The 23,838-nt window shown below is 34.3% G+C and overlaps 3 protein-coding genes across 6 annotated transcripts; 1 reads left to right on the top strand and 2 right to left on the bottom strand.

Annotated features, from left to right (window-relative positions):
• Window positions 1-1,871: 1,871 nt before the first annotated feature.
• LOC123676821 (delta-1-pyrroline-5-carboxylate synthase) lies at window positions 1,872-19,222 on the top strand. 4 transcript variants are annotated; one of them, XM_045613053.1, is made up of 7 exons: window positions 1,872-2,214; window positions 10,166-10,321; window positions 11,014-11,157; window positions 11,272-11,929; window positions 13,443-13,942; window positions 14,009-14,513; window positions 18,841-19,222. In XM_045613053.1, the coding sequence occupies exons 1-7, from the start codon at window positions 2,020-2,022 to the stop codon at window positions 19,101-19,103; spliced, it is 2,421 nt and encodes an 806-aa protein (XP_045469009.1). In that variant the 5' UTR covers window positions 1,872-2,019; the 3' UTR covers window positions 19,104-19,222. The 4 variants fall into 4 exon arrangements, with proteins under 4 accessions (XP_045469009.1, XP_045469007.1, XP_045469010.1 ...); XM_045613051.1 differs by having other exon boundaries at window positions 10,163-10,321; XM_045613054.1 differs by having other exon boundaries at window positions 1,873-2,169.
• A 274-nt stretch (window positions 19,223-19,496) lies between these two features.
• LOC123676822 lies at window positions 19,497-20,988 on the bottom strand. The gene is made up of 2 exons (XM_045613056.1): window positions 20,836-20,988; window positions 19,497-20,136 (listed from the first exon to the last, which is right to left on the bottom strand). Exons 1-2 carry the CDS (start codon window positions 20,890-20,892, stop codon window positions 19,549-19,551), a joined length of 645 nt encoding a protein of 214 aa, XP_045469012.1. The 5' UTR covers window positions 20,893-20,988; the 3' UTR covers window positions 19,497-19,548.
• Window positions 20,989-22,244: 1,256 nt separating this feature from the next.
• Window positions 22,245-23,714, bottom strand: LOC123676819. Its single transcript, XM_045613049.1, has 2 exons — window positions 23,562-23,714; window positions 22,245-22,878 (listed from the first exon to the last, which is right to left on the bottom strand). The coding sequence occupies exons 1-2, from the start codon at window positions 23,625-23,627 to the stop codon at window positions 22,267-22,269; spliced, it is 678 nt and encodes a 225-aa protein (XP_045469005.1). The 5' UTR covers window positions 23,628-23,714; the 3' UTR covers window positions 22,245-22,266.
• Window positions 23,715-23,838: the final 124 nt, after the last annotated feature.

Below are 23,838 nucleotides of genomic sequence, written 5' to 3'. Positions count from 1 at the left end.
TTCACTATGTCTTTGGACAAATCATTTCATCCTACCAACCTTAGAACATTAATAACCTATCTCTATTCTGAGCTACCAACTAATCCTGAAGAGATAAAAATTCAACAATTTAGAGTAATTTAAAAAACTTAAGTTACCCTATATTATAATTTTGGATCTATTAAAATTTAGTGGGGAATATCATATTTCTTGAGGTCAAGATAAGACTCGTTCTCCGCGTTTTAGTTGCATGTTGTTACTAATAAATTGAGAAATATTTATTACATACTAGTTTACGTTTTGGAAAAATATTAAAATAAAATGAGAAATCCGGTCTATAAGAGATAGACCGGTAACACCAGTTTTAAAATTTATTCTGAAAGTCTATAGGAGCTAGACCCGTAAAAAAAGCAAGTTATAGAATCGATTCAGTTTTTAACTTCTACTACAAATCTTCACCACTTTCAACGCCATCTGTTTGACAAATTAAAACCAAGACAGTAGTATCCAAAACAACCGATAGATGACGCATGGAATTTGGAACATCAGAAAACTTACAGAAACCAGCTTGTGATACAAATACCGTTCGTGAGATGGCAGCAGGGATGCTCTATATATTATTTTAGATATTCTGTAAGATAAAAAACTATTGTGTAAAATTAAGAGTGGTTTGGAGCGATATTTCCCTGAACTATAAATTTTGTCACGGCGGTGTTTGAATTTTAGGCCGAGATCAGTATCGATCGATTAGATTCTACTTTCTGATGAAGAATTTGGGTTCAAACTCAATTACGTCCGTAAACACGATACCCTCGAATTGAAAAACCCATACAAATTTAGAATTGTCTGAGGAAATTCTCATTTCGAATAACATGATTGAATTCGCTTATAGGCAAAATCCTCCCGATAGTTTTGAAGTTAGACTTTCGAAATGCCATTTTCTTGATAATTTTAAAACTGCTGATGCGATCCAGTTGAAATTTTGTATATTATATGTATATGGAGTATTAGGTATTGTGGCTACAAACAAAATTTTGTTCAGATCGTGCGATATTACTTCCAATAGCAAAATTTAATCATATTACTCAGTATTCAGTATTTTTGAAATTATGAGGAGAACAGAATTCACAGAAAAGATACAGGCTGTTGAAAATGAAATGGGATCAAAGGAAAACATCTAACGATGTTAAATCCGGAGACCTTGATGGCCACTGAATATTTTAATTATCTGATCACAGATCATTATAGATGTAGGGAAAAATTAAGCGATTTTATTTGTTAGAGAAATTGTTATGATTCACATTTAAAAAACACAAGTTTGTATTATAACTTCAAAACGGATACTACTGAAAAAAGTGCCTGCGGGATGTTTCTATTTCAATTTAATACAACCAATAATAACGAAGTTATGAGAACTTTTCATTTCACGCCATTTTACACTTTTTTCTTATAGTTTGTAAACAGTTGAATTTATGAGGTTACGGTTTTCGCCAGATTAATCCCCCCAAAAATCGAGCCCGAAAATGCACCACTCATTTTTTTCTAGCTCGAAGGGATTCCGAGATCCTCTCACTAGACAACGAAATTGGGAGAGCCGATACAAGCATTCATTTGTAATTTGTATCTACCTATATTATCTCTGATGAATAAGAATCACAAAAGAGGATATTTCGAACAAAAACAATGCATCACTCTTCAAACATCCCTAATAAAGGGTTATTAGGGATATTTGAACAGTGACGCCTTCTTTGCAGGCCCAAATTCAGACAAGTCTAAATAGACAACAAATCGTTTACTCAAACATCTTTTCTCCTAATCTAATCGATGGCAATGTATCCAAATTGCTACGTCCCTGTTCTTATTTACCAAACTCTCATTCACCATTATCACGCGTGCCATATCAATGGGCATAGTTCGAATTGTATCATCGAACTCAAGAGGTTAACAAAAATCTGTAATATTGCAGGCTATAAGGATCAGTTGATTGTTCGAAGAGGTAGTGATAGATCCGAGTTGAAAAAGTGATTTAGTGCGAGGAAGATGTTTGTCAGACAAGCCGTTAAGGATTGTCATCGTCTGTGCCATATTGGCATGAGGGCTCCTGGTCAAATTGGGGCCTTAAGGCCCGCTGCTGCAAGTGCCATACGATATCTTTCGGTCAATTCTGGCCCAAGGTGTGCTGTCTTGCAGGTACGCTCGTATCTCAGTACTCTCAGCTCGAAAGCAAAGCTGCACGTAGGTATTACCCAGTGTTTCCAAATGTGAAGGGTTAGATTGATTATGCTGCAAAAATTGTGTTATATTTCATCGACAATGACGTTTTCTTTAGTTTGCTAATTTCTCATCTATTTACCTTAAGTTTGTAGTTGAATATTTCTGCAGTTTAACTTTTGAAATCGTTGAAGTAAAACTGCCTTGAATTTTTCCATGTTTACGTTTTGGAATGTAATCCGAAAATCGCATAAAAAGGGAAACGGCACTGACATGGACTCTGTAGCATTTGAGCGTTCGTTCAAATTCGTATTCTTATAATTTTGTATGTAGATTTTTGTCTTCTGAGCTCAAATCGGATATGAAACCTTCAGGGTCTGCTGCACGTCATGAAAATACAGAAAAAGTAATGTCATTTAGCAGTTTTTTGGAGAAAGCATATCTACCAAAACCATGAATTCAAAGCTACCCATTTCTACTATCATATTATTCACGATTAAGATGAAATGTTCTCAAAATTTTATATTTCACTGTTAAATCCTACATAAACCTTAAAGATATAGAATAGAATTTATGAATTTTAAAGGCTGAAATTCAAGGAGTCAAAAGTAATCACTTCCTCGAAAAAATACAACATACAATAACTAAATAGTGAAAATTTTCTATGACTTACAATACTGTTACTGAATATTTTTCTAATTTCGTAGTTGCCCTTATCTATAGTTTAAGAATAATATTTTGTTTGATAATTTTATTCATATTTCAAAACATATAAACTTAGATTGAAATATAATCTCCAAAAATTTAATTTCTTTCGTATAATACTAGATTTGAATAGTTTTTTTTTGAGAATTCTGCGTTATTTCATGAAATGATAAACCATGAAACTTCTTAGTCTGTGAGAATTGTTGAAAACAAAGAAATATGTGATGCTTTCAACGCAATAACTTTTGTTCAAAACAATGAACAGGGCCGCCACCAGACATTTTAGAGCCCCGGCAAAATAAAATTTTACCGCCCTGCTTTGACTAATCTACTGAATTTTCTTCAAAAGATCCTCTGCTATTCATCTGATGCAGCTTTTCAATTCCATATGGAATCATATTTATCAATTCGAAATTTTAAAGGTGCAAAAAGTCTTGTTTTATTAACTGACTTTGCGCCCCTAAAATTGGCCCACCTGGCAAAATGTCCGCTATGCTGCTCCTGGTGGTGGCCCTGACAATGAATTCAATATTTTGCAACTAATTGCTGATTTTCAGTTCATGGGAATTTATTTATTATTGAGAACATTTCGTATGAGTATAACTCTGAACCTACCCTGAAAATTTCAAGTTTCGTGCATATTCTTGTTGCATAAATCAACTGCACGACTTCTTCGATGTAAACATTTATTGTCCTGAATTGAAATATTTGTTCTGATTTTCCATCAGTTTTTGTCCAACGCAAATTGTTATTTTTTTCTATTTCATGTTTGTTCTTACATACCTACTTGTATTTTTTATGTTACTTCGTATGGTTTTACTCGAGCAAAATCATTGATCATAAAAATGAAGAGAGATGTTGGTACCTATTAGTTTTCATTGTAAAAAATTTTCAAAGGCATCAAGATTCGTTAAAATTCTTTGAAAATTATTCTCTTTTATCTTGTGCTTCTGGTTATCTCTCGAATAATAAGTTATTTATCTTTGAAATGTGCTAAAGTAAATCAATACCTATCTATTAAACACATCATTTACTTTAATTGGATACACAATTGAATATTTGCCCAGAATTGCATCAAATGGAGGGTCTATAGAATAGTTATCTTGGATACTTTTTAATAGATTTGCGAGGGTCTGATTAGGAAAATTGATTCGCAAACAGAAATTTTGTCTGATTATTTGCAATCGTCGAAAATCGTATATAAAAACTTCCAACAATACCTACAAATTGCAAAAACAATAGGGATAAGTATAGTTGTAGCAAGAACAAATTTTTAATCTACGATAACATTGTATTTTTATACCAAGTGATTATGCCTACGGAAGGATATTGAAAAATATTCAATAAATTAAAAAAGTACTTCAAATGTTCCGAATAATAAAACTTAAGCTTGTCTCGAGAACAATAAATTTCTCCTTGATCTTATTGAAGTGTTTTAGATAGAACAAAACATATCACATACGCATGATGATTATTTCTATAATTGTTTACAAGTTTACATGATGCGTTAACCCGGATAACGATTCTTTGTTTAGCAAATTCGCAATTGACTTACGTATTTTCTACCCTTGAATTTTATCATCTATACCTACTTGGAATTTGTTGATTAATATACAAATAGATAACGTTTTGATCATGCTTTCAAGTTGAGTTTATTAAATCATCTCATTTTTGCGCGCTTTTTCCATTTTGGTCGTAGACCAGAAAGCTTTGACTCTAGTTTATATTTTGAAAACATAATTATATCAAAGCATGAGATAGTAAATGATTAAATTACATCAAATAAGAAATTGAGTAAATGCTCCGGACTTTACGTCTTTGCTTATCCCATTTTTAAAAAATTTTCTTAAACATTGAATGTTGAAAGGACTACAGCAGAATATCTCAAAAAAATCTGCTATTGATATACAAAAAATTTAAATTTCTTGGAAGTTTTTTGAACCCAAGTTTATAAGTTTTGAAATACGATTGAATTATCGAAAAAATTATAAGATACTCTTAAATATGAATTATAAATATATAAATCTTAAATATAAATAAGGGCTAGAACTAATAATCAAAAATTTGTATGCAGTAACATCGTACCAAGAAATTTGTTCTATTTCGTTATTGTATGTCGAATTTTTTTGACGACTGGAATACTTTGTGATTTTGAATACTTGAATTTCAGCCTTTAAAATCATAGATAGTAGTCTATATCACTTACGTTTATGTAGGTATTAACCATGTAATAAAAAATTGTGAAAACACTTAATCTTAATCATGAATAATTTGATAAGATATGACAGTAGAAATAATTCCCTTTGGTTATGATGCAAGAACTTTTCCAAATTAATAAAAAAAGTAAACTTATACTGTTACTAGTTGAAATAATTCAATCTCCTCAAATGATTCTTGTTTGTATGATATATCACCATCAGACGAACAGATATGAATAAATAATTTTTGGAATGTACGTAATACGTATCTGTATTTTGAAGGATTTTCCTAGATTATTTGTAACACAAGTAACTATTGAGTCTTGTAAATAAAGCAGATAAGATTTCGAATTTATAGATTTGAACCGTTGCCTATCTTTTATTACCGATATAATTCGAAATTCAACCGAGTTGGAATTAGAGAATTGTTCAGTAAGCAGTTTATCATTAGATTTGATAGAAAAAAGATCGTGATAGAAGCTCGGACAAATTATTTGTCTGAACTACAGGTCATTATTTGATTTTATAATAATTTTCACTCACAGAAATTTCATATTCATGTTATACTTACGTAACCGTGATTCTCCCAAAAAAAATAAATAAAAGCTCGTTTGAGCGATATATATACCTATTTGAAATTGAATCATTTTTATTGGAAATTCCTATGTGTATATTGCTTTCTGATTCTTTTCTCACAAATAATGAACATCTTTCAATGACCATAGACTGGAAAGCAATATTTCACTGCCCCTCTTGAACACAAAATGTTCATTTGAAGTTTCTACGAAGGACATCTTATTCTTGCGATGAGAACATGAATTATCAAAGTGCTCCATTGAAAACCTCTACCCGGAAGAGCAAACAATGAGAGAAAAGGGGGGGAATTGTCTTGGAAGAGACTTACGTACACGACATCAAATAATATTATGCTTTATTTCTTGACACTGAGTATTCCTGAAAATTTAATTGGGACATTTCACTTCAGATGAATAAGTCAAAACAATTTTAAGTTTCAGTGAGGAAGAAGAATGTTTTAGAAGAGATTTATGATGCGGAAGTTTCGAGTTTTGATTTAATATTTTGTTAATAGAGCAGCAGAAAGGATGAAGACAAAACAAATTTCGTACTATACTTTATTATTAACTGTTATGTCACAGAGTATCTCAAAATGTCTAAATAATAATGAAGAGCGTCCAAACTTAATTTCGAATAAGTATTCAAAATTCCATAAATTCTATTCATTTACAAAAAAAACTTAGATCTACGTCAAAAGTACCACAGAATATATAATGGCAAGTGGGGATTCTCGAAATCAGAATTTCATGGTGATTAAGAGTATGATATAAATAATGGGAATTCCCATTAAAAAAAAAAACAGGGTGATGTTATGAGTCGGTCCAGTTTGTAGAGCCAAAAATGATTTAAGCTTATGCGTTGAGTGCTTTCGATTCCGTCAAAATTTGAATCATTCTCCTAGCTCAAAATTTACAAGAGTTATCAACCGATCGTGCACTATTGACTCACCCTGTGTATAAAGGTTGTTTTTTTAGAGCTATAGAACTTTAAATTGCAATAAAACAACGATGGATTATTCGATTGACATGAATTATATTTATCCGCAAGATAATCTTGTGGCATTACATTTTAAATATGATTTCTGGCATATGACCGCCACGGCTGGCTCGGATGTAGTCCAATCTGGCCGTCCAATTTTCGATGACTTTTTCCAACATTAAGGCCGTATATCGGCAATAACACGACGAATGTTGTCTTCCAAATGGTCAAGGGTTTGTGGCTTATCCGCATAGACCAATGACTTTACATAGCCCCACAGAAAGTAGTCTAGCAGTGTTAAATCACAAGATCTTGGAGGCCAATTCACAGGTCCAAAACGTGAAATTAGGCGGTCACCAAACGTGTCTTTCAATAAATCGATTGTGGCACGAGCTGTGTGACATGTTGCGCCGTCTTGTTGGAACCACAGCTCCTGGACATCATGGTTGTTCAATTCAGGAATGAAAAAGTTAGTAATCATGGCTCTATACTGATCACCATTGACTGTAACGTTCTGATCATCATCGTTTTTGAAGAAGTACAGACCAATGATTCCAACAGCCCATAAAGCGCACCAAACAGTCAGTTTTTCTGGATGTAACGGTGTTTCGACATACACTTGAGGATTAGCTTCACTCCAAATGCGGCAGTTTTGTTTGTTGACGTAGCCATCCAACTAGAAGTGCGCTTCATCGCTAATGGACGTATTGCGCGATACGGATTCCGCACAGAACCATTATTTTCGAAATAAAATTGCACTATTTACAAGTGTTGTTCAGGCGTGAGTCTATTAATGATGAATTGCCAAACCAAACTGAGAATAAATCATTCGACAGATTGGTCTCCATTTTGAACAGTAATGCCAACTTAAAGTTATATACCTCGAGAAAAAACATCCGTTATAAACAATAGCATCTCATACCATACCATAACTCCTACAGTGTGGAGCACATGCTGCTTAGCAGAAAAATGCACATTGTGACAGTCTCTAGATATACGATGCAATCCTAAGCAAGGATTCGTCCTTGAAGACCACCATGCTCCATTCAAAATCGCTGGGTACACCACTCCAAACGTTGATGTAGATGACGAGCTGCCGGCAAGAGCAGAAGATGTGGTCGATGAGATTGAAAGCCAAAAGCTTCGAATTCGACGCTAAACTTTACAGAAGATTACAGGATGTCCTTTGTTTTGAAAGCATTGATCTGCTATGGATCTCGCACTCGATGGCGGTCCTGGACCTCGTTTTGGACGTTCAGTGTGCAGTTGGCGCATAAATGAACGATCACTCAAAAGCTCTTGACTTCTTGTCAGCACTTTCCTCATTTTTATATTAGCTGTTTACTACCCACTGGATATGAGGTTATATGTTTTGATTTCAGAGAATTAATCAATAAGAAAATATATTATTTAATCATGTCTCTAGTATACAGAGTGTGTTTATCCAAGTTTAATTAGAATTATAAACACTGGAGTCCACGTGTGCGTCATCTAAGGTCAGCAGCTGGTTATTTACCAGATTAACATATCTCGTCGAGCAAAATACATGAATGTTCTAGGAAAGGTATTCCATTATATTCAATTCGAAAGTCCAGTCAGGTGTTTTTGCAATGGATGAATATATCAGAGTTGAATGTGTCCATTCAATCTCTATTTCGATCGATGTTCTTTTCCTAACTGCTAGTGTGTTTTGAAATTATGCTCTGTGTTAACCCTCTTAATAAGAAGGTAAAAATATTTTCATACGGAATTATTTCTACTCTTGAAGCATAACCTGCATACCAATTATTCATCCATATTGGTGATAATTCTGTAACATATCATATTGAACAACCAAATAAGAGTCAGGAGATGTCATTCTGCTTCTCTTTAAAACGATCATATTTGTTTATTTCGTACAAATATATTTCCCTTATTAGTAGCTAAATCAATATCCACGAATATCAATAAATTTCGAATAAGAAGTAAAAAATGTATATCAATATGTGATATACATTCGATGTCAAGGTCTGTATGTTCAATGATAAATATAATATTATTGCTTATGTGGACCTTGATTTGTTACTTAAACTATTCGTTCGACTATAATCGAAAGAAACGCATATATATTTTTACCGAACAATGAATTCATGATTTGAAAGAGTTTGTCGTATGATTTTTGTGCTTTTGTTACGCTATGTATTATCGCTAATTAAATATTAGAATAATCATTTAGAATTAAGAATTCTTGAACAAAGAAAAAGCCAATAATTATGCGGGTATACGCAGATGAAGATGTTAACCAATCAATTAATTTATATCTCATTAGGAATACTAAATTGATGGAGAGAAAACGAAATTCAGACAAATTACCGAAAGGGTGTTTCAAGAAATTTACTGAGTGTAATTTAGAATTCAGCTAAGATATCGTTAATTAGTCTTCTATTGGATTAAATATACTTCAACAAATTTGTGACTATATCTTCGAAACTTAGATAGGCCTTGTGAGAATTTGTTGGTTTGGTGAGAATTAGAGGGAAGTTCTTGCGCCTACTGTTATTATTTTCTCTCTAATCTAGCGTGGAAGTTCAGTCCAAACGGTAGCTCAATAAGGAAGTCATTTTTGGATGGATTGTTTCGCTGAGTGTTCATCAACATTAACCCCAAAAAGTACTTACGTGAAATCACCTTTAGCCTGATTGTTCAAATACTAAATTCTACTTAATTCAATCACTCAATTAATCTGCAAAGTGCCTTGCCTTGGAAACTAAGAATTTATCACTTTTTAAGTTCTTTTTTTTAGGAAATGAAAAAGCAACATAACTAAAGAAAGGAAACACATTTCAAGGTGACCAGATAAAATTCATAACAAAAAAGAATATATAAAAATAACATTTTCAAGCTTTGAAAGAACTTTGTTCCGATGATGTTAGAAGCATAGAAAATTCAAGCTGAATATCGAAAAAAATTAAAAAATCATTGATGTGAATTCAGGAGCTTTTGCGCACTCGTTTTTATTAAAGTTAGAATCTTGGATATGGTCACCTATTTAAAGTTCCTAGGGTCTTCAAGGGCGCAATTGGAGCAAGAATCAATGCATATCCAAAAGCTTCTGTCTTCTGAGATCATGTCCGAGTTTACCTAATTTTTTGGATATTCTTCTGGAATTTTATGTGGTTTTGATGAAGCGAACAACATGAAATTTCACATGAAGTTTGAAATTGGTATTGTGCATCTGAATGCGAAATTATTTATCGATCGAACTCTTAGTTTTGAAATTAAAACGGCAGATCGGAAGGTAGAAAGAATTGAATTTGAACCTTATCATTTGAGATCAATTTTGGTTCAAAATTAAAAAAATACAGATATTCACTATTCGCCGTCCTTATGTTAATATAATGTTGTTTTGTAATTGTATTTCTAAGAAAATCCATAGGCCTAGGTTAATATGAACTCAATCAACAATTTTTGTCAATTTTTCAATCCTATATTGAATCGAGTTTGTGTAGAATTATTCATGAAATAATTCCAATTTTCAGACAAAAACAATGATGGAAAAAAGGCAGACCACATTTTCAGATCGCAGTCAGTTGAAATTCGCAAGAAGGCTAGTAGTCAAATTGGGAAGTGCAGTTATTACCAGAGAAGATGAACACGGATTAGCTCTAGGTCGTTTAGCCTCAATCGTAGAACAAGTAAGTAATTACATTAGCCATTCGAAACTCTCTTCGAAACTTCATGAGATTCGTCAGATACTTCACTTATAGAATTTCAACACTTCAATCTTGAAGTTTATGAATAAACTTTGCCCGAGCAACGATTGCCGGCAAAAATTTGAATTCTGTCGGGTCCAGACAACTTTTCGACGTCCTGTTTTTCACATAAAGTAACCTTTGACAGTCCCTCTGAATACTGATTACGATAATTCTTATGGCAACTCATCCTATGCACTTTGTAAGAAACAGTATGGGGGAGTGAAAATTTTCTATGAATTATTCAATACTTCTCTTACTCTCACTGTTGGTTTATGTTCTGGGAATACGAATAATTTTCTAACTATTTCCTCACACATAAGGAGAAATCTGCATAGAGCAAATATTATCCTATAGATGAAATAATAGAATAAAATCCACTTATCTAGATTAGTGGTTTATTTTTTATAAGCGTTTTTTCAATAATGACAACTAGTCATGGTACACTCTGTATTTGAAATTAATTTAATCAGTATGAAATCCAAAAAACAATCAATGAAGTACCAATCAACATACACTTCTCCGAAGTCTCTTGCATTCAATTGGAAAAATGATTTTTTTCCTCAGCTTCTTTTACCTCTCATATTAGTTTACATTTTACATGATATGTAACAAGTTATATTTTGATATTGTAGGTAGCAGAATGTCAAAATGAAGGACGTGAATGTATTATGGTAACAAGTGGTGCTGTAGCCTTCGGAAAACAAAAATTGACTCAGGAATTGCTCATGTCGTTGTCTATGAGAGAAACTTTGTCTCCTACTGATCATACAAGAGAGGTAAGAATATATAGCCATTCACTCCAACTTCAACCAAAAGCAAATATCTATCTTGAACTGTTAGATATTCAGGTATTGCAGATATCCCAAAAACTCAATTTTGATGTCTTCTAGGATGCACCAACCCTAGTGGAACCAAGAGCTGCTGCAGCCGTAGGACAATCAGGTCTTATGTCCTTATACGACGCTATGTTCGCACAGTATGGCGTCAAAATAGCCCAAGTATTGGTGACCAAACCCGATTTCTACAATGAAGAAACTCGCAAGAATTTATTCAGCACCATATCTGAATTGATCAGCCTTAACATCGTACCGATCATAAACACAAACGATGCTGTATCTCCTCCACCTCAAATAGATGAACCTATTGGAGGCAGGCCAGGCAAGAGAGGCATCAGTCTAAAGGACAATGACAGTTTGGCAGCTATGTTAGCAGCTGAAATCCAATCGGATCTCTTGATCCTTATGTCTGATGTGGACGGGATCTACAACAAGCCTCCTTGGGAACAAGGAGCTAGATTTTTGCACACTTTTACGTCTGACCTTAGGAATTCCATAGAGTTTGGTAAAAAATCTAAGGTTGGTACTGGCGGTATGGACTCGAAGGTGAATGCAGCTACCTGGGCTTTGGACAGGGGAGTTTCAGTTGTTATTTGTAACGGTATGCAGGAAAAGGCTATAAAAACAATTTTGTCTGGTAGGAAAGTTGGCACTTTCTTCACTGAGTCATCAGCTGGTAGCTCTGTGCCTACAGAAATCGTTGCTGAAAATGGTGAGTGAAACAGTTTTGTTCACAAATAAATACATTGATAACATCGCATAACCTTCTGAAGACAAATTGATGACATAAGAAATGTTAAAAAGAATTCTGTTGGCAGAGTTGGCATCATAACAACTTTGAATGGTTTAATTCATATTGAAAAACCTTTTATAATTCATATTTATCAGAGCCTAACAGTTCAGAAAAACTATTGCTTCGCGGAATATTGTGCAAAAATTATCATATGTACTTATATCATTATTGATTCCTAGATAATCTTCATATTTCCAATACCACCTCGATATCAAATCTGACTGCATTCCGAATGAATTGAAATGAAATTCAATCAGTTTTTCATTCGAAAAAGCTTATGACATGATTGGAAATATTCCCTAATGTAAACTCGTATATTTTGAAACAAAGCCATATTAGCATAGATATTAAAATTCATTTTTAGGTTACGCTTTTTCAAAGGCTATACGTTGAATAAAGGTAACTCCACTTTAATTGATTTTTTCGGAAAGGGTATTAGTTATTTCAATGTCACAACAGGATTTGGAATTATTTTACAATCCTATTCTTTTGATATTTAGAAAAGCAGATAATTGGTGCCGACGTGCGATGTGGATTTGTTCATTCATTTACACTCAATTAGGGAAAATGGTTATGTTGGATGCAGTGCGATTTCAGGACAAACAGACCGGTGAAATTACTATTGAACCGATATTTCCCAATTTCTCCATTATTGAATCCTAAACTTCGGTGTTATTCTATTTAGTTGAAGGTTAAAGTTTGCCTTCAGTACATATGCTTATAATTGCTTTGACTTTTGGCAAGCATTAAACTTCGTAATGGTTTCATGGTTGGAAACATTCTCCTTTATGGAATTAACAGAGTAAAGTAACGGGTTATCATATTCTTCATCAGATTTCAAATGCTCCAAACTTAATGATTTATGTGGGAGATGTTTCACCGAAGTTGCAGGTTTAGTTCGTTAGAATGAACAGACGCTGAAGAAAAGTGAAAAGGGAATGATATATGATTTCGAGCAAATTATAATCCTGGGATGTCGGATAACAAATTCTGATTTCTCAAGCATAATTTATGTGGTAAATATACTTAATCATATTGTAAGCGTTCCACCCAGAAGGAACAATTTATTTAACTTGATTTTTTGACATTTTGTAGTCTTACATCTGAAATGAAACGATAAGATTATCAAGAAGTTTTATTAACGTGTAATCTGAAATTGAATCAATATTTTTAGCTGAGTAAAGTATAGAAAATGGTTCAGGATTCAAATCAGGTGGTATTGGTGGCCATAGTTCAAACGACTGTTTCTTGACAAGCAGTGGCAGTTTAACTAAGACAGTAAAGTAGAATATAAACAAAAATCATATCTGCCACATTACCTTAAATGAAGAGAAGTAGATTTGCCGAAAAATATATTTAGCCGAGAACATGAAATCTATTGAATTACACGAATATATTTATGAGAAAACTCAAAACCTTTATCACATTTCAGCTCGATCGGGAAGTCGAGTTCTACAAACCCTCACCCCAGAACAGCGAGCGTCTTGTGTTCACACCTTGGCCGATTTATTGGTCGACAAACAATCTCAAATCCTTGATGCAAACGCCAAGGACTTAGAAGAAGCCTCTAAGACTGGTCTTGCCAAACCTCTTTTGTCGAGACTCTCCCTTACTCCTGCCAAACTGAAGAATCTTGCTGTTGGTCTGAAGCAGATAGCCGACTCTAGTCACAACAATGTAGGAAGAGTTTTGAGGAAGACCAAGTTGGCGCATGGGTTGGAACTCAAGCAAATTACTGTCCCTATTGGTGTTCTGTTAGTGATATTCGAATCTAGGCCAGATTCACTACCTCAGGTAGCAGCTTTGGCTATTGCTTCTGGAAATGGACTGTTGCTTAAAGGTGGCAAGGAGGCAGCTCATAGTAACAAAGCTCTCATGGAACTCGTGAAAGAGGCCTTAAGTACAGTTGGTGCAGAAAATGCAATTTCATTGGTGGGTGAATGACTTAATTTCTTATAACGTCACTTTACTTTTGCTGATCATTTCCATCAATTTCAGGTTTCTACCAGAGAAGAAATAGGAGATTTGCTCTCTATGGAACAACACATCGATCTCATCATCCCCAGAGGATCTAGTGACTTGGTTAGAAGTATCCAATCTCAAGCCCAACACATTCCAGTTTTGGGTCATGCCGAAGGTATCTGCCACGTCTACGTGGACAAAGATGCAAGCCCAGAGAAAGCCCTGAAGATCGTTAGAGATGCCAAATGTGATTATCCAGCAGCTTGTAACGCCATGGAGACCCTACTGATCCACGAGTCTCTCATGGACGGCACTATGTTCACTGATATCTGCAATATGTTGAAGAAGGAAGGTGTTAAGATATATTCCGGACCAAAACTCAGTGAACTCCTCACTTTTGGACCACCACAGTGTAAGACGTTGAAGCACGAATATGGAGCTTTGGAGTGCTGCATTGAAGTCGTGAAAGATATGGATGACGCTATCAATCACATTCACACCTATGGAAGTGGACATACTGAAGTTATTGTCACTGAAAATGGTGAGATCACTTGTTTTGAATTGTGAATAAGACTACATTTAACCTTGTCAAAGCTTAGTATAATCGGTTTCTTGTTTTCCCAATCGAGTGAGGAATTATTTGGACCTACTTTTTTTGCCTGACATCTTTCTGTAAGGAATTTTTGAGAAAGGTTTCCACTTCATTCTGGTCTTACTGATTTGATTAAGTCCGAAATATCTTAACCTTAAGCTCACATAGCTCGACCCAAAAATGAAATTAATTAATTAAGATATCAATTTAGTTGTTGCTTTGAGAATGTTCTTTTTTTGGTCATGGCACAGACTTTACGAGTATCTATAGGTCAAGAAAAAACTCAGACAAGAGCTGAGAGCGTCAATGTTTCATGAGTGATTGGTGGAGAAGGCCGCCTACACTTTAATGAAAATTGGCCTCATCTTTAAAAAAAAAATTGGTGGGCGATTAATTTATTGTACAAGCCTCAAAAAAATAATACAATCTTCCTATATTTTTTTCGATCTCTTCCTTTCACAATTCAATTCGAATGATGTTATTGATTCAAGAAGAATGAGATGCAATTTGTACCCTTTTCATCTCTGACGCTTCTATCGAGGTTCTAGATATTTAACTTCTGAATGATATACATCAGCTTCGTCTTTTGGATTATTTATGACTTTCCGCTCTCTGCGTCTGTAAATTCTAAGCCTTCCTGAGAAAACACAATGTCATGTATGCACTAGCATAATATATGTAGTTTCCTCCTCAGTCTGTCAAAACCTACATATATATAGGTCTTGCTAAACAAGGCTTATAGTGTTCATTTGTATGTATATGTACAAGTTGTTAGTAAATAAGTGGGATACATTTTAACACGGGAGTTCTGGAGTTGTTTTCATGTAGAAAGTTCTCTTAGCTTCTAAATTGTTTAGTTTGACAGTTTCATTGTAGGATTTTGAAGGTCCGAATTTGTTGCGACGCGCGACGTCTATCGCGAAATTCATGAATTTTGAGTATTTATAGAGGGTGTTTTTTTAGAGCTATAGAACTTTAAATTGCAATAAAACAACGATGGATTATTCGATTGACATGAATTTTATTTAGCCCCAAGATAATCTTGTGACATTACATTCTAAATATGATTTCTGGCATATGACCGCCACGGCTGGCTCGGATGTAGTCCAATCTGGACGTCCAATTTTCGATAACTTTTTCCAACATTTGTGGCCGTATATCGGCAATAACACGGCGAATGTTGTTTTCCAAATGGTCAAGGGTTTGTGGCTTATCCGCATGGACCAATGACTTTACATAGCCCCACAGAAAGTAGTTTAGCGGTGTTAAATCACAAGATCTTGGAGGCCAATTCACAGGTCCAGAACGTGAAATCAGGCGGTCACCAAACGTGTCTTTCAATAAATCGATTGTGGCACGAGCTGTGTGACATGTTGCGCCGTCTTGTTGGAACCACAGCTCCTGGACATCATGGCTGTTCAATTCAGGAATGAAAAAGTTAGTAATCATGGCTCTATACCGATCACCATTGACTGTAACGTTCTGGCCATCATCGTTTTTGAAGAAGTACGGACCAATAATTCCACCAGCCCATAAAGCGCACCAAACAGTCAGTTTTTCTGGATGTAACGGTGTTTGGACATACACTTGAGGATTAGATTTACTCCAAATGCGGCAGTTTTGTTTGTTGACGTAGCCATTCAACCAGAAGTGCGCTTCATCGCTAATGGACGTAGTGCGCGATACGTATTCCGTACAGTACCATTATTTTCGAAATAAAATTTCACTATTTGCAAGCGTTGTTTAGGCGTGAGTCTATTCATGATGAATTGCCAAACCAAACTGAGAATAAATCACTTGAGAACTGTTGAATCGATCGCCATCTCGACCAGTAATGCCAACTTAAAGTTATATACCTCGAAAAAAGAACACCCGTTATTATTGGCACTGCCAGTTCCATACAACTGTTATACTAGTTTGATTATCCGAAAATATATTTTATTCCTTAGGAATGTTCCCAAAAAACGTGTCTCATTTTAAGAGATTTTGTTGTTTTTCCATTTGTTTGAATGTCGCCTATAATCTTTCCGCTATCTAGCAACTTCAATAGAAATGAATGGAAGGAAATGAGTAGGATATCGCAAGGAAAATAATACACATTTCTCCCTGGAGCGATAAGGGGCAACAGGAACACATTGAGCAGGCAGGTTTATTTATCTTAGAGAGTTTATAGCTTAATCTCATACTACTACGATTACGAGAGCAATCTCCTAGATGGTTGTAGTTTGGAGGGCAAAAAGCAGTATCATCTGGAATTGCAAACTTTCTCAGGTTAGGACTGTTGTTCCCCTTGCGCAAGAAACATTTTGTCTATTAGATTGAAACAATCACAACATTTATGTGACATTTTGATACATTTTAGGAGGTAGGTATGTACTTACATGAATCACTTCAAGCTCCAAAATTCACTTTATTCTATTTTTTCTATTTAAAAGTTTTCCTCATATTCAACACGAAATCATGAAAGCTGAAATAAAATGGAATCAAAATATTTCACTGTTGCATATTTTTTGATTTTAGGAGAAACTGTGTATGGTTGAATCTTTTTCAGTAGATTTTTCTTCAGCGAACTGAATATTATTTATCGGTTTCTATTTCTGAACAAGGACTACGAACGAGGGTGAGAAAGTTTCGGATAAAGTAATTTAATGAAGGCCGACGTTTTCTCACAGAATTATTTATTTGACGTTTTGCCAGAGCTCGTTTGGCATCCTCGTATCTGCAGTAGAAAACATAATGTTATTAGCACTTTATCCATCGTGCTGTTTTCGACGAAGTGGTTTGTTAGTCTCTTGCCCTCTGAATCTCTCCATTTTTTGCGGAAGACCAATTTGTTCCAAAATATTATCCGTTCGATGAAATTTGTCACCGGTTTCGGTTTGTTATTTTCTATAACAAACCTTTGGAGTCCTTCTCGTTTGTGGTTTTGTTCGGGGATCAAAGGACGTCGAATTCTAACTGGTTTATTGTTTTCCTCTTGTCTCGCAGAATATTTTAGGGTTATTTGTTCCAAATTACAAATCGAATATCAGAAATGTCATGCATTCTGAACTGCTATGGATAATCAGTTTATTCATTAATACCATTAAACATTCTCAACTTGGTGATTCCAGGGTATATAAATTTTGCTTTAGAATTTAACTAAGGTGGAGGAAACTTTGAGATCTTATATGGAATTAAAAAGTGTTCGGTGGATTCCACTTCATGGTTAACCTTTTCTTGAACACTTTAAAACTAATAAATGTGAAACTAAAGGGTGTTTTTTTAGAGCTATAGAACTTTAAATTGCAATAAAAAAACGACGGATTATTCGATTGACATGAATATTATTTATCCGCAAGATGATCTTGTGGCATTACATTTTAAATATGATTTCTGGCAAATGACCACTGCTGGCTCGGATGTAGTCCAATCTGGACGTCCAATTTTCGATGACTTTTTCCAATATTTTTGGCCTTATATCGGCAATAACACGGCGAATGTTGTCTTCCAAATGGTCAAGGGTTTGTGGCTTATCCGCATAGACCAATGACTTTACATAGCCCCATAGAAAGTAGTCTAGCGGTGTTAAATCACAAGATCTTGGAGGCCAATTCACAGGTCCAAAACGTGAAATTAGGCGGTCACCAAATGTCTCTTTCAATAAATCGATTGTGGCACGGGCTGTGTGACATGTTGCGCCGTCTTGTTGGGACCACAGCTCCTGGACATCATGGTTGTTCAATTCAGTAATGAAAAAGTTAGTAATCATGGCTCTATACTGATCACCATTGACTGTAACGTTCTGGCCATCATTGTTTTTGAAGAAGTACTGACCACCAGCCCATAAAGCGCACCAAACAGTCAGTTTTTCTGGATGTAATGGTGTTTCGACATACACTTGAGGATTAGCTTCACTCCAAATGTGGCAGTTTTGTTTGTTGACGTAGCCATTCAACCAGAAGTGCGCTTCATCGCTAAACAGAATTCGCTTATAAAAATCAGGAAAAACGGCAATCTCATTTTGGGCCCATTCGACGAATCTACGCCCTACTTGATGATCGTTTGGCTGAATTCGACGGAATTCGATGAATTGCCAAACCAAACTGAGAATAAATCACTTGACAGCAGTTGAATCGGTCGCCATCTTGAACAGTAATGCCAACTTAAAAATATATACCTCGAAAAAAAAAAACACCCTTTACATCAATCAAATGAAGATGAAATAATATTGTCTTCATATTAAGTGTAGAGCGTTCTAAATATTCAGTAGCTAATTGAAATGTTTTTTCTTCAGATGATAAGGCCAGAGAATTCCAGAAGAAGGTTGACAGCGCTTGCGTCTTCCACAATGCTAGCTCTAGATTCGCCGATGGGTTCAGATTTGGACTTGGTGCTGAGGTTGGTATCAGTACTGCAAGAATCCATGCCAGAGGACCTGTAGGAGTTGAGGGTCTCTTAACAACCAAATGGGTTTTGAACGGAGAAGACCATGCAGCTGCTGATTTTGCTGAAAATGGAGGAAGAATTTGGTTGCATGAACATTTACCTATTAATTAGTCATTTTTATGAATTACCTACTCGATTTTGAGTATGTAAATTTGTATATACTTTGTATAAATAATTTTTGGCAACGAATGTAGGATTAAGAATAGCGATATTATATGTCTTTTTGTTAACTTGTCTCTCTCTTATATCTCAGAGTTTGATTGATATTCTTCTATTTTTGTATTGATATCCTGACCCTTACTTGTTCATTGAGATTGACGATATTAGCATATCCTAACTCAAAATTTTTCTTTAACTCAATTTTGAAAATCATAATGAAAAATGATAGGCTGGCTGGTTTGGAAAAATATTGGTGAAATATAACAAATTACATCCCAAGAAAACAAATCTGCCATTTATTAATTGTATTTACTGGATTGATCTAAATTCAATAATAATAAAAAATTCGAATTGAAATTCCTTTAATAGAACAATTCTAAGAACATGTTTTCACTCTTTACAATTTTTGACAAATTGGAGCCATTTTCAGAATATTGCTAGAGATGGACTTATAGGCTTCAGGGTCATTTCTGCAGCTGGTGATGTCCTTCTTGAAGTAAACGATGAACTTGATGAGTTTGAGGCCATGTTTGTGTAAATCTTTCAATGCTCCCATTAGCTCTCTGATATTTTTTGGGTTGAAGCTGAACAAGTCGAACTTGCACAGCATCGGAATTGGGCAAGCTGCAGTTGGTGCTGCTGGGAAAAGAGTGTCAAACAATGGCATAATAGCTTGTTCGGCTTTATCCTGCTGGATTTTGAAGCAACGGCCATCCGATTGGAATGCGTTGGTGGTAATTTTGAGTATGATTCTAAAGCCTTGAACGCATTTTCTGGCATCATCTGTATTTAAGCTTCCTTCCATGTTGACCAGTTGTTGATCGGCGGTTTGGTACAATCCACTCAATATTTGAGGATCCATACCCATGGTGTTCCTTTGTAGGAATACTACTTCGTCTAAGATCAAATTGAGCAGAGGAGTACTTTTGTAAGCTGCGTCCATCCAAGGTGTGAGGTATGCTGTGACGTCATCTTGTAAGGCGGCCTGAAAATTTTTATTGTTTTTAGGCTATGAATGTTTTTAGGGGTCTATCATGAGAATAAAAGTTCTCTGACCTTTCCTTGAAAAGTTACACGCTTACCAAAAAAAAGAAAAAAAATGATGAAGCAATGGCATTTTGTGGTCATGTTCTACCAATAAAAAACGTGATAGCCAACTACTAGATTTTTTCGAGTTGATGCACATTGTTGTATTTAGTTTTTTCAGTAGGAAACTATTATACTATTACGGAGGCATCACAGGAGTTGAAACATTTTTGCAATGAATAGTTACTGTCAAAAGATATTTGCAAATTGGGAAATTTTGTTTCATTGAAAAGTTGTTTGTAAAAAATGCAAAAGGGGTTGCATGTTTCATTCCTTTGAAAGATCACAACAAAATTGATAAAATATCATAGGTTGTCTTTTCATTGAAAAAATGTTTTTATGATGCTATGACTATTATTTTGGTCTATACTCTGACGAATTATCATAGGTACGTATTATTTGTTTAATTGAAAATTCAATAATTTCTCGACATTATTGAGCCAAATTTTTTTCGAACGAAGAAAATTCAAGAGATCTGCTATACCTGCTAGGATATATTCGAAAAAAGTTGAATAATTTTTTCATGAAAAGATTGTAGGATTTACCTCATTTAATTAAGACTGGAGAACTTTAACAATTAATCAAGTTATGTACTCACCTTGGATGTGGATAAAATTGCAAAAACAGAAAAAAAGCAAAGTATTATACTAGACATTTTTTGAATTTGTTTTTGACTTGACCAGCGCAGCTGAATGATTGGCGAATCAACAGGGTGAATCTTTTATAGAAAACATTATATGAGTGCTTGAGTAGCATGTAATTGAAAATATCCGATTGAAAAGCATTATTCACATCATTAACGAATCAATTACTGATGAAATAGAACTACTGATTGTTTTCAGCACTGTATGAAACATATTATCTTAAAAACATTTAGGTACGTTATTGGGAATTTAGAATGTGAAACTTGAATAAAAAAATTGTTTGAAGCTTTTGCGCACTTGAATTTCATTGAAGCTGTCTTTGTTTATAATATTTTTTTTGCAGTAGGCTTATACTAAATGGGAAAGTTTATTTTATATTCAATTGCTGGAAATATATAATAATATATAATTTACTGATTATCACCTTACAAATAATATATAATAATATTGAATAAATGTAACCTTTGCTAAATTTGGATATAGAAACAAGAAACTATACTTGAATATAGTTTTGGTAAAAAATTGAAAAAATCTTTGAACATCAAATAGTATGGCTTTGTTATTGAATAGTTGATATATGTTTTAGGTTAATATGATAATCTTCATCTTAATCTCAACCATTATTTTTTACATTTCAAAAGCTTTTGTTACGTTCTATTACTTATAACGTATTTTGGATATTTTTTCGACGTTTTTCAGAATGGATTTTGCTCATAATTGCATCTATAACATCTTTTCTTCATTCATTAGATTTGTATTTACATATTTCATGATTTTTTTGAATTGGCAGCGGTCTTCCGAAGCAGCAAACTTGGATATACATACATAGTGGTCCTAAAAAAACAGAACTAGCTTTTTTCGCTCATATTTGTAGGTACTGTGGTGGCTCTTTGCTAGTTCGAGAGATGGCGTCGAAGGCAGCGCATTCTCGAAAGAACGGCACCAATTGAGATATAAACCCAACGAAAAAACTTACTTACTTACTCTTTGTATGATTAAAATTATGGATTTAGTTGAGACATTGTGGTTTACAACTGTTATATTTTACAATTCCCTATGTTATAACACGATTCTTATTGTTGATTACATATTAATTTCACAATAAAAATTAACATTAAATATTTGTTTTACTTGTTAGTGAATCCAAGCGATCCATTAGTGCGCCCTGGGCCCAAAATAACCTTTAAGAGCCACTGGTAGATCTAGTAGCTAGATATCATAACTATATAGTTATACCGTATGCCTACTGGCAGATGTGTTAGGTATACAAAAAGATAGTCATAACACTAAAACTTATTATTCACTTCAGTTTGGTCTATTACATTATATTTATTTCATTGAAGGAGACTATATATTAACTAAACAGAAAGTAATTGTTTTATTTCTCATCGAGTTATAAAAGAACACATTCTACAATTTTCATTTATTGTATTGTATAATTTTTTCATGATGAATACATCTTTCCTGCATTTTTGCAAGTTGACATGGAAACGCAGCAATTTGAAGATTAATTTCAAGCCATTCGTGATTAGACCAACAAGAGCTCTTATCGTGACCACGAGTGAACCTACTCCAGTTTTTGTCAGAAAACAAATTATTGGAACTGGGCATCTTCCCATAGGATCACCTATAAACGATTCTCGTAGTGCCAGCAATACATTTAGTAGTTTTCTGAGGATCACTTTCAAGCATGTAGAATCATTCAAAAAACCTCGGGTCATCTGTCTGGCAACAGCTAAGTTTCCATCTATGCATCGATGAGCTCCTATCGTCAAGGGTGAAGATTTTAATTTAGCTACAAAGTTTTCTACTGTGGCATGGTGGTACTGTATCAAAAGCTCATCGTAGCCGAACAAATTCTGTAGAACTCGATCTAGTTTTTCCATGAGAAAAATGATGAATGGTTTGCATTGTTGAGCTCTTACTCTGACTTCAACAGAATTAGCTTCTATTGCTTTCAACAGTTCAATCACACTGGAGACTTGTGAAATTGTTGCCTAAAAAACAATAATGTGAAAAAGTGTTATGATGAAAATGGTTTTGATATTGAGACAAAACTGTTCTTGAACACGAAAATGATCTTATTTATGAAAAATTGAGACTATGTAATATAAATCTTCATTAACCAACAATAAATTGTAATTGAAGAACATGCTTTACTCTATTTTGGCCTTAAATGAAGGTAAATTCTCATTTAGTTATTCTGATTCTTTTTCTTTTCTTTAAGTGCCGTCTCCTCAACGGAGGTTGGCGACCATCAACTGGAATTCCTCTCTGTCTCGTGCCAAATGGATGATCGTACTGGCCTCTCTTATATCAATGATTCTCATTGTATATATAGTCCGGGCATGGATGAAGATATAGATGTAAACCATTTTCTCTTCACGAACTTTTCGAACCTTATTGAGATCATCCTCAGGGTCCAAAAAAATCCATTTTGGCGGAAAAATTGATCATCATTTTAGAGAGATGGTTAACATTTTTTTTTGCCTCAACTGTCCTCTATACTTACGCGTAGTTTGAGTGTTATCTATCTATCTTTTAGTTTGTTTTTCACTCGATTGGACCGTATTCTATTTCGATCCGATAAGGAGAAATTTTTTCCTCTAGATTTCGATCACAAAATCAGAAGCAATTTACATAACTACATATTCAAATTCTTTGTGTCTAGAACTGTTACCTTAACACTCGCTGCGAATAATAAGATAAGAAACAGACTCAAAATAATTCTTGAGGGAGTTTTCATGTTCTTCAAATATCAAAACTTAATTTGTGGGACTTATTCAATGATTACCATCACAAAACAATGACATACTTCTAACTATGCAGTAAATACTGTGAAATTGGTTCCAAATTGTCCGAGAAATCACTATACACTTCGTTAAAAATATTCGTCAGCTCGTAGACTATAATATTTCGATTTTCCATTTCAATTAAAAACATCATTACCTGTTTGA

Source organism: Harmonia axyridis, chromosome 3, assembly GCF_914767665.1.
Source record: "Harmonia axyridis chromosome 3, icHarAxyr1.1, whole genome shotgun sequence".
NCBI lineage: Eukaryota > Metazoa > Arthropoda > Insecta > Coleoptera > Coccinellidae > Harmonia > Harmonia axyridis.
The sequence above is the reverse complement of the archived record's forward strand: the minus strand, read 5'-3'. Positions and strand labels throughout refer to the sequence as shown.